The sequence below is a fragment of the Phaseolus vulgaris genome, chromosome 9 (assembly GCF_000499845.2).
Source record: "Phaseolus vulgaris cultivar G19833 chromosome 9, P. vulgaris v2.0, whole genome shotgun sequence".
Lineage (NCBI taxonomy): Eukaryota > Viridiplantae > Streptophyta > Magnoliopsida > Fabales > Fabaceae > Phaseolus > Phaseolus vulgaris.
In genome coordinates, this window is record NC_023751.2 from 5,912,881 (window position 1) to 5,923,812 (window position 10,932).

Consider the following 10,932-nt stretch of genomic DNA (forward strand, 5'->3'; position numbering starts at 1 on the left):
AACTTTACTGCATAAGTTTCTAAAAAATGAACACAAATCAATCAAAACAGAGCACACTTCCTTAGGGAGTGTCTTTCTCATTGCTAAAGGTAGAAGTTGCTCCATCAAAACATGTGAATCATGACTTTTCAATCCTCCAAGCTTACATTGTTTGACATCAACACATCTACTAATGTTACTTCAGTAGCCACCTGGAACAGTGATGTTCTTTAGTGTTGTCAGAAATGTATGCTTATTTTCTTTTGTCAATGTATATATAGCAGGAAGATATTTATTATTTTCATCAAGCCAAAGATCAGGTCTAACACCCCAATCTTTTAAGTCCTTTTGTGCCTTTAGGTTATCTTTTGATTTTTTTACCTTGGTTCAATAATGTATACACCACATTATCACATACATTTTTTTCAATATGCATAACATTTAGATTATGGTGCAATAAATTGTTTACCTAAGGAAGTTAAAAAAATATACTTTTTTTTTTCGCCATTGTAAAGGGCCATCAATAGCTTGGTGATCTCTGCGTTGTCTTTTCCCCAGTTCCTCAACTTCTGGTTCTTTCCCAAATATGATATTGACATTCTCAACTTGTCTTAAGACATCTGTTCCTGATATGACAATTTCTATTTTCCACACTTCCATCAAAATGAATGCGGGCAAATCTAAATTTGTGTCTTGCATTTAACCAACGTTGATGATTCATGAAACAAAATTTACCCTGAATCTTTTTAGGAGTAGTGTCAAAATTACACCTAGGGCAAGCCAACCCAGTATGTGTATTCCACCCAGATAAGGTTCCAAGACCAGGAAAATCACTAATGGTCCACAATATAGTTGCATGCATATTAAACACTTCATTGCTATATGAATCAAAAGTTTTAAGTCCATTGTTCCATAGCTCTTTTAATTCTTCAATTAATGACCTTAAATATACATCAATATCATTTTCTGGTGCTCTTTTACCGGGAATGATCATGGAAAGAATGAATGAACTTTGCTTCATACACATCCAAGGAGGAAGATTGTAGGGTATGTGTACAATAGGCTAAGTACTATGACTTGTACTCAAATCACCAAATGGATTGAATCCATCAGCAACCAAACCAAGTCTGACATTTCGAGCATCTGAAGCAAATTGAGGATTCATTAGATCAAAGTTCTTCCATGCTTCTGAATCCCTCGGATGCCTTAGTATGCCGTCATTTGTACTTCCTGAAGCATGCCATTGCATATGCTCAGCTATTTTAGAAGACATAAACATTTGTTGTAAGCGTGACTTCAATGGAAAATATCTTAAAACTTTAGCAGGAACTTTCTTTTGCTTTTTCATAGTACCATCAATAGTCTTGTTCTTCTTTCTTCTTTTCCATCTAGATTCATTACATTTCTTACAAACTTCTTTGTCTTTGTCTTCTCCACAGTACAACATGCAATCATTTGGGCAAGCATCAATTTTGGTGTAATGAAGGCCAAGCTTATTGATGATTTTCTTAGCTTCATAGAAGGAACATGGAATTTTAGCATAATCAAAGGCATCTGCTAACAACTCCAATATCATTGACATTGCCTTGTCAGAAATTCTACATAGACATTTGATGTGGTACAATTTGAGCAAGAAAGAAAGTTTAGAATACTTGCCACATCCTTCATAAAAACTTTGTTGCCCATCATGCATAAACTTCAGATACTCAGCAATTTCATCAGGCATCATTCCGCTTGATCTAGGACGAATATCCTCATCATCCTCCACATTGTCATCACAGAAAAAATTTCCGAATGCGTCATTAAACATGACACGTATGGGATCATTACCAGAAACTTTATGCTCATTTGATTGGAAAACTGGAGCTGTTTCAGTCGTATTTTGTACAAAACTTGTCTCGCCATGTAGAAGCCAGAATGTATAACCTTTTGGAAAAGGATGAAGAATCAAGTGCTCATGTGTTGCTTCTCGAGTTTGCCATTTTTTAAGATTGCATTTCGGACATGGGAAAATTATCTTACCCTCAACGCTCTTATTAGCAAATGCAAAGTCCAAAAATTTATTCAATCCGTCCATGTACTGACATGTATTTCGAGGCATGTTAATCCAAGACTTATCCATATCTAAATGGAATTGTTTGATAAAAATAAAGAAAACCTAGCATGAAAGTTTAAAAAACAAACATGTGCCAACAAGAGCATTAGAATGCGTAAAAGAATAGAAGTGAAATAAGTGTATAAAGAAGTTGTACAAAGTGTATGAAAAAGATATGAAAGTGATAAAAAAATATATTTTATTTCTATTTGAACTCAATTAATTATTAATTAGTATTCGAATCTCGATACTCTCAATTAAGACATGATCAAGATTGATCTAAAAAAGATTAACATGGAATATTACATGTGTGGACATTCAATTATGAAAAACACACATCACAGGTGCAGTTAAGGGTAAACAATGTTACAGATGAAAAACACAATTTAATGTGTACAAACAAAGCATATGTGAAGTTAACACCTAATGGTGTTAACCAAGGTAGTTGAATTGACACAAATGGCTCCAAAAAAACATGAAAATAATAGAAAACTGCAGCATGCACTTGTTTGTGTGTATAGCAAAATGATATATATATTGATGAATGTAGTGATTAAGGTTAAACTCACGTTTTTGGTTGCGGAGCTGAAAGCCTCCCTGTGGTTGATATTTGGATTACTAGCCTTAATCCTTTAGATTTCCTCCCTGCAAAATCAGACACTTGAAAAGACTTGCTATTTGTTTTTACTCAATGGAATCATCTTTAGTCTATTTTCATGTTTCTTTTTTAAATTATTTTAGAGTTATAAGAGATTATTTTTAATGGACTACGTACTCCATATATTTTAATAATTCTTTTGTCTTAGTCATTTCTTATCATGCAACATTTGAAACTTATTTCTCTAAAAGTAAAAAAAGACAAGGAAAAAAGTTGTCTCATCTGAAATTGTGAAAAATAATAAAAAATTGGTGTTATGGTACTGAGTTTGATGATGGAAAAATTGACAGTGACACTTTTACTTCAATAGTTTTGGGCCTGTTGGTGATGGAGGACTCCAACACTGACCTAAAGTACATATAAAAAAGATTGAGATGACCACTGTACGCTAGGTTTTTCCTCTATTAATTAGAGTTAATCAAGCAAACTTGCAAACTCAATGGCATAATGGTATAATGACATTAGTTAGAAGATACAAAAATTGTAGAATTAAAAGCATCTAGTAACAATGAAAAAGCTAGACTAATAAATGTCAAATAATTTATGTAAAGCAGGTTTTTTCATGTGGTGGTGCAGAGGAGTTAGTCTAGGTGGTTAGCAATGCTGAAGGGGAGGTATCTGATGTATAGGACATGTTTAAATCACAACAAATGGGTTATAACAAAGTTAAATGTTTAAATCCATTTTTCATTTTAGAGACAAGTTGCCAAAACTATGAACACAACGTTTTGAATTTTTTTTTGCTCGGAATGTCACCAATCTAGACTTGAACCCATCCAAATGGATTTAAGCATATTCAACTTTTGAGCAATAAAAAATTAGTTCAAATAGCAAAAGGGTAATGGATTGGCAAAATTCCAACCACTTACTGAATGTGAGAACTTGTTGTGCTCAAAGCTTCAACAACTGTGTCTAGCTCACCATTAGTTAGTAGTAATGATGGATTTCCTATGAGCTCTTCTTGGATGTTGGTTGAAGATGGTGCGAAAGCTTAATGGAAGAGATGAACAAGGTCCTCCTAAGAGGTGTGGTGACCTTGAAGGTGCATGAAGAGTGTGGAAATGGGGAGGTTCGGCCAGCCCCTTTGAAGGTGGTGAAATGAAGATTAAAACCTAGAAGCGAGGCAAGGAGTAATGTATGGCACTAAATTGGCAGCATAACAATACTCTATTCAATCTTGAAAATACAAGGTGTAGGCTCCTCTTTTTATAGGCTAAAGAGGACCATCATGCAACCCTAATGCTAATCAAAATGAAATGCAAATTACATCACAAAGACTAAAGGCACATGGCCGGCCCTAGCCTAAAGATTACTTCTAGAAAACGTACGAAATCTTAACAAATCTAGGTTAAGTCCTTATGAAAAAAATGTGTGCTATTCACACTACACTTAATACTAAGCTACCCCTAATGGGCCTTCATGTAGCATAAACAAATCTGCATGGATTCGCTTGGCCATGGACTTTAGCAATTTGGTCCTAGACGCTCCTTTCATTGGCCTAGACGCTTTCCACCTTGAGCTAGACGCTCCTCCCCTTTGGCCTAGACGCTCCATCCTTAGCCCTAGACGCTCTTGGTTTGGCTTTGGATGCTCATGTCTTGGCTCTTGTCTTTCTTATGAGGTTGTGCTTGGCCCTCTTCCATCATCCCCTCCCTCTTGAAAAGGATTTGTCCTCAAATCCAATGCTTTTCTTCAGCTAGGGGGATGGCTGTGGCTGGATGGTGTCCATCATCTCCTCCTTCTTGAGAAGATCTATTCTCAGATCTACAGACTTGATCTCGAATAGCAGCCTCTTGCTTCGTCAAGGTGTGTCCTCCCGGATCAAATGTCAATCTATGGGAATCTTGAAACAAAGCAAAGGAGTTACTGTGAGCATTTGGAGAAAACTTAATTGTGTGAAGTTGCCATTTTTGTTTTTCTTTTGTTTTCGGCAACTTCTCACAATATTTCCCTTTTGATGGTTGTATGTGTCCTCTAATCCTCTTATGTTTTCTAAAATTTCCAATAGTAGTTACTTGTCCCTTAGGCATAATTCCTTTAGGAGGTGGTAACAACTTTAAAAGGGCAAGAGGACTATGTTCACATACAACTTCAAATGTAGAAATATGAGTAATCTTGTGGACTACTCCATTGTATGCATGCTTAATAGAAAAAAAGATTCTTATCCCAAGAATTGTGGGTGTCCCTCATGATTTCAGGAAGCATAGAAGGAAGAGCTAGGTTTTCAAATGTTGGAGCTCTATCCATCACTATTTTTGAAGATAAATCATGGAGACTTGTCACTTTTCTTAGGAAGAGTCTATCCACATCCATGAAAAAGGAATCAAAACCTTTTGTTGTCCTAGGAAGCTCTAATATGAAATTTGTGTCTTTCCAAGGATCATTTACAAAAGGTGAAGGAGTATAGAGTTCTTGAGACATTGCCTTAGGTGTAGTTTTAAAACAAGAATTGTACCTAAGGCAATGTCTTTGAACCTCTTTTCTCATGGGTGACAAAAGTTTTCCTTTTAAAAGCTCTAGAGTTTTATCAACTCTAATTTGGCCCATGAGTTCTCCTTCATGTAGAATTTTTCTCTTATGTGTAAAGATAGTCTCGTTGTTACAACCATTGTTTATGAAAATTTGTACATTTTGCAATGGTTGTCTCAATAAAACATGACAAGTTGCTCTAGGCACTACTTCACACAAAAATTTGTTTTTGTAGATGCTTATAGATAACTTGACATTCTCTTGGTGATATCCTAGCACATATGAGAAATTGTCTTTATCTCTGCAAGCTTCTTTTAAAGACTCTTCTTTTTTGCTTATGCTTGCAAGTGTTCCTTTACAAGAGGTAAGGCTAGGTTGTTCAACAAGAAGCATGTTTTCAAGGGTATTTTCAATGTGCTTGTCTTGTTGAATGACCTTGTGGGAAGGAACACTCTTCTCCCACGCCTTTTGTTTCCCAAAAGTTTTCTCTTTTTCTATTTTCTCTTCATCCCTCTTATGTTTCATTTGTATTTGGTCTTTTACCACTTGGGAATGTGGTAAAGGGCTAAGTACAAACTTTTTGTGCTTGTGGATGAAGGAAATCTCGTTAGTTAGACCATCATGCAAGGTTTTCTTATCAAATTGCCATGGTCTACCTAATAAGATGTGGCAAGCTTCGATAGGTACTACATCACATAAAATTTTGTCTTTGTAGTTACCTATAGAAAACTTGATTTCCACTTGTTTGTCTACACGTAGTTCCCCATTCTCATTGATCCATTGTAAATTATAAGGTTTTGGATGAGGAACTACTTGTAGATTTAGTTTCTCAATCAATCTAGTGCTACAACAATTGCAGCATGATCCACCATCCACAATAAAAGAGCATATATTTTCTAAAACATTGCATCTAGTATGAAAGATGTTCTCTCGTTGTGTCTCGATGGATGCACTAGGTTGATTGTGGAGGATTCTTTGAATCATCAATAAGTCCCCCTCCAAAGGATTTATCCTCTCTCTTTCCCCCTTTTCTTGTGTACTAGGTTCATCCTCACCACTAGTGTACTCATCTTTTCCTTTTAAGAACAAAGCCCTTTGGTTTGGACATTGTGCTTGCACATGTCCTCTTCCAAAACACTTAAAACACTTGGTGTCCCTAGCACGGATGGGTGGGGTGGAGGCTTCTTTTACTAAAGGTTTGGTAGTTTCTTTGGGTTCTTCTCTAGATGTGCTACCCTCCCTTTTAAAGTTTTTCTTGGGATAAAAGTTGGAGTAAGAACCCACCCTTTGACTTGAAGTTTTGCGCAAATTTTGTTGTTCAACTTTAATGAAAAATTGAACCAAGTCATTGAAGTCTTGGTAGGGTAGAAGTTCAACTCTATCCCTTATCTCAAGGTTGAGCCCACTTAAAAACCTAGATATGGTGGTGATCTCTTCCTCTCTAATGGATGCTCTCATCATGTAGAGCTCCATTTTCTGCCTATACTCTTCCACACTCATGTTCTTTTGTTGGAGTCTTTGGAGCTTGTCCATTAACTCCCTATGGTAGTAGGAAGGTATGTGGCGACGTCTTAGGGCTCCCCTAAGGTCATTCCAATATTCTATGGGAGGCTCCCTATGAAGACGTCGGTCTCTCTCTAGAGAGGTCCACCAATACATGGCATTACTTTGGAAACTAAGGGTTGCTAAGGGTACCTTCCTTTCTTCACTTACCCTATGGCAAGCCAAGAGTTGCTCTACTTTCATCTCCCAATCTAGGTATACCTCTACATCTTCCTTACCATAGAAATGGGGTAGGTCTACCCTTACTTCCCTTGGGCTATCTTCCTCTCTTCTTCTATTTCTCCTAGGGGGTGGTTGGTAGTAATCATGGATTCTAAGGCTTCCCTCCCCTAGAGATTCTTGGATTTGTGAAAGAGATGCATGGTTATTGGATTTTTTTGAACTTTGGGATTTCTCTTCCTTTGCTCTAGCTAACTCATTGATTTTAGACTCATTTTCCAATTGTCTATATGAAATGAGTTGTACGTCCTTTGCAAGTTGTTTTAAAATAGATTTCATGGACTTTACATCATCACTTTCAATAGACTTTGCAGAATGAGAAGGAGAAGACATGGCTAGAGTTTTGTGTATAGATGTGTTTTGCTTTGAGAAAAATTAGGGAAGTTAAAGAAGGTAGTTTTCCAGGTAAGAGAGGTGAGTCACAATGGACTACTTAAATACCAAGTCTTGCCTTAGCCAAAAACTATCCCTCCAAATCTTCACACAAATCTTTCTCTTAGTAAACCACTTAAAACACAATCAAGTTGGAGAAATCAAATTTTGAATGTAAGAAACAATGCAAACTATCTAATCAACCAAGCAAAATTAACAAAGCTTTAAACAATACAAAGACAATTAATAAGCGTAGCTAATTAAAGCAAAGAGATGCAATTAAAACAATTAACAATTGCTAAACTAGATAGTTCTAAACTAGTCGGCCCTAGGTGAGGCTTCTTGGACACTTGGAGCCCTTGAAGACACACTCACCGTCTAATTGCGTAATTAAACAAGTAATTAACAAGAGTTAAGTTATACTACCACACCTGAGGCCTTCTTGTTTTACTATAACACCCGTCCGAACACTCCTGTGAGTTGGTTGTCTTTATTCATCCGATCGGGAAATGTTCAGTTTGCAGTTTTCACTACATCGTACAAATTTTTTAAAGAAAATATATTTCAAAATATTCGTGAAACCGGATGGCCGTGACTACTTCTATAATAAAGAGAGGCAAACAAAGTTTTCTTTTTATTGGACTCAGAATCCGACCCAGCTTGGTCCTTGGCTGAGGTCCTCCATGTCGCCGCTGGACAAGTCGGTTCCGATAGTTTTCGATCATCTGCCATATAAACTGCCCACCCGGAAAGTGATAGCTTTATATGGATCGTACAAGAATTGGGCAGATTTCAATTGTATGTAGATTTCTTATGCTTGACTTTGTATCCGTCATGTTGATATTGTTTAATTTCGTTTGTGCATTACAGCTATCGTCACTGGGGAGCTTTATGAACAGCTTGAGCGGCAAGCGGCCAATATAAAACATGGAAGTTTTGAAGCGATCGAGGAAGGTAACCCAGTCGTACCTGTGGATGTAATCCCTGCTAGTGCCTCAGCTCCTCCACCAACGAGCCGAAAGAGGGGTCGACCGACCAAGGCTCAAGCAGGTGCAAAAGTAGGATCGTCCTCCATGCATCAACCTTCTATACTAAGTCTGCTACTACAAGTGGCATAGGGTGTACAGGTTAGTCTGTCCCCTAAGGACGAAAGCCTTTTGGCGGTCGTGCCACCGGTATCTTGATCGCCGAGTGGAATGAACTTCAAAGTCAACCCACAGTAATTGGAAAAACTCTTGGTGAAGAGTTGAAGAGGACCAGGACGGTGCTAGTATCGAAGCTGAGGACGGAGCTGGCGGAATCGAAGAGCTCGTTAAAGGATGCACTGAACGCGGCGAAGGCCTACAAGGAAAAGATGTGGTAGGGATAGGTGGCGATCGAGGGGATGCAGGAGGCGTTGAAAGCTGGGCTGGCAAAAGGTTGGGGCTGAAAGGAACAAACTTATGAAAGAGAAGGTTGAGCTGGAAGAGAATGAGAAGACACTCTATTTCGAACTAGAGAAGTGTCATTCTTTCATGCTGTGAATAAGTGAGGAATTCTTTCAGCAGGGCGTTCGACAAACAGCTTTTTACCACAACATACCTGTCGAAGATCCCCGATATGACCTGGAGAAGGACATGGTGGATGGAAAACTCGTACCACTTGGCGAGAATGTCGATGCTGTAATGGACGAAAACAAATGGGAGAATGATAACCAGGTGGAACCGACTGAGTCAGAGCCATCATTTGAGGAGATCATTGAGACTTTTTAACTGAATATACTGGACCCGGATTGTGGGCTTAGAACAAAGTTTCTTTTAACTTGAACAATATTTTGCTTTTATGAATACTAACGACCGACTAGTATATATCATGTGTTTTTTGGTTTTTCTAGTTTAATTGCCTTTGTGTACGGTCGAACCCACGATATCCTTCGATAATTGATGGTAATAGTATCGAGCTTTAAAAATGTAACAACCTATACCAGAGTCCGGGTAGGTAGAAAAGATATAGTTTTTACGATTTAATAAAATCTAGTCGACTGAACGATGATAAGATCTTGAGTTTTTCAATTAAAGAAAATATGTCTTGGGTAGATATGGAGTAGGATTTTTCCTAATTGGCTTATTCTGGTCTATGTACCGATAATTTGATTGAAACACCCTAATCGAGGCCAGATTCTCGATAGATTCGGTTGGAGTTGTGCTCCTTAATCTTATTCGGGTCACTGTTCATGAGACTTAGTTAAGTTAACCTTGAGGGGTTATCCTCAACGGACTCGGTTGGAGTTGGTCCTCCTCGTTATTTCCAAGTCCAGGGTTTGTCGTCGTAGAGGGGCTCTCCTACTTCAACAGGGATCATCACTTTTGTTCCATAAGTCAAACTATATGGTGTTTCTTAAGTGGTGGATTTGGCATACATCGGTAGGCCCATAAGACATGGAGTTCTTCGGTCCACCTACGCTTGGCTGAGCCAAGTCTATTTTTCAACTCATTGAGGATAACTTTATTAGCAGCCTCGGCTTGGCCGTTGGTTTGCAGCTACTCTATGGAACTTGTGATATGTTTGATGTCAAGCTTTTCATAAAACTCGACAAGTCCTCGGTGATGGAAGAGGGCCAAGCACAACCTTCCATGAAAGGCAAGAGTCAAGTCAAGAGCGTCTAAGGTCAAGTTAGGAGCGTCTAAGACCAAGCTAGGAGCGTCTAGGACAAGAAGACTTGGATCAAGCTATGAATGGGAGAGTGGCATACTAGCACATATTCCGTGAAGGCCCATCAAGTGTAGTTTAGCTTTAATTGGGGTGTAAATAGCATAGCCATGTAGACAAATGTTTATTTTTCTGCACATTAGAATTAAGGAGGAGTTAACCTTGATTAGCTAAAGGTTTCTAGAAGCCTTCACTAATCAAGGGACGGTTTTGGTAGCCATGTGAACCCATGTGCACCCATGTGCTCCATGTGCCCATGTGCCTCACATTTTCCATTTCATTTGGCTTACATTTCATCTTCTCTTAGCTTAGGATTTACGGTCTCCTTAGCTTATAAAAGGAGAAGCCCATCACTTGTATTTGCAAGATTAATGAGAGTAATGTAATGTTGCCAACATTGTGCCATACATTGCTTTTCCCTAGTTTCTAGGACCTAATCTTCATCTTCATCACCTACCATAGGGCTGGCCGAACCTCCCTCTTTCCATACACATCATGCACCTTCAAGATCACCATAGCTCCTAGGAGGATCTTGTACATTTCAATCCATAGCTTCCGCACCCTTGATCATAAATTCGAGAAGAGCTCCATGAATTTGCCATCACTCGGTCTATGAATTGTCAACCGTTATCAGTGATGATGACATGGGGCAGTCCAAACCGGCATACAATGTTTTTCCAGACGAAACTTTGGACATTTTGTGCAGTAATGGCCGTTAGAGGTTCGACTTCTATACATTTAGTAAAGTAGTTTATTCTTACCAACAAAAATTTGCATTGTCCCTTACCTGGAGCGAACGATCCAATGATATCCATCCCCCACTTCACAAAAGGCCATGAGGAGAGAATGTAATGAAGGTTTTCAGGTTTTTTGATGAGATAAGCCACCA

General features: G+C 38.2%; 1 protein-coding gene across 1 annotated transcript; it reads right to left on the reverse strand.

The window, feature by feature from the left end:
- Positions 1-1,042: 1,042 nt before the first annotated feature.
- LOC137822157 (uncharacterized) lies at positions 1,043-2,101 on the reverse strand. The gene has a single exon (XM_068627060.1). The coding sequence runs from the start codon at positions 2,099-2,101 to the stop codon at positions 1,043-1,045; it is 1,059 nt and encodes a 352-aa protein (XP_068483161.1).
- Between the last annotated feature and the right edge of the window lie 8,831 nt (positions 2,102-10,932).

What these genes read in the sequence shown, in the direction of transcription:
- LOC137822157 (XM_068627060.1), bottom strand. Translation starts at nt 2,101, where the DNA reads ATGGATAAGTCTTGGATTAACATGCCTCGAAATACATGTCAGTACATG.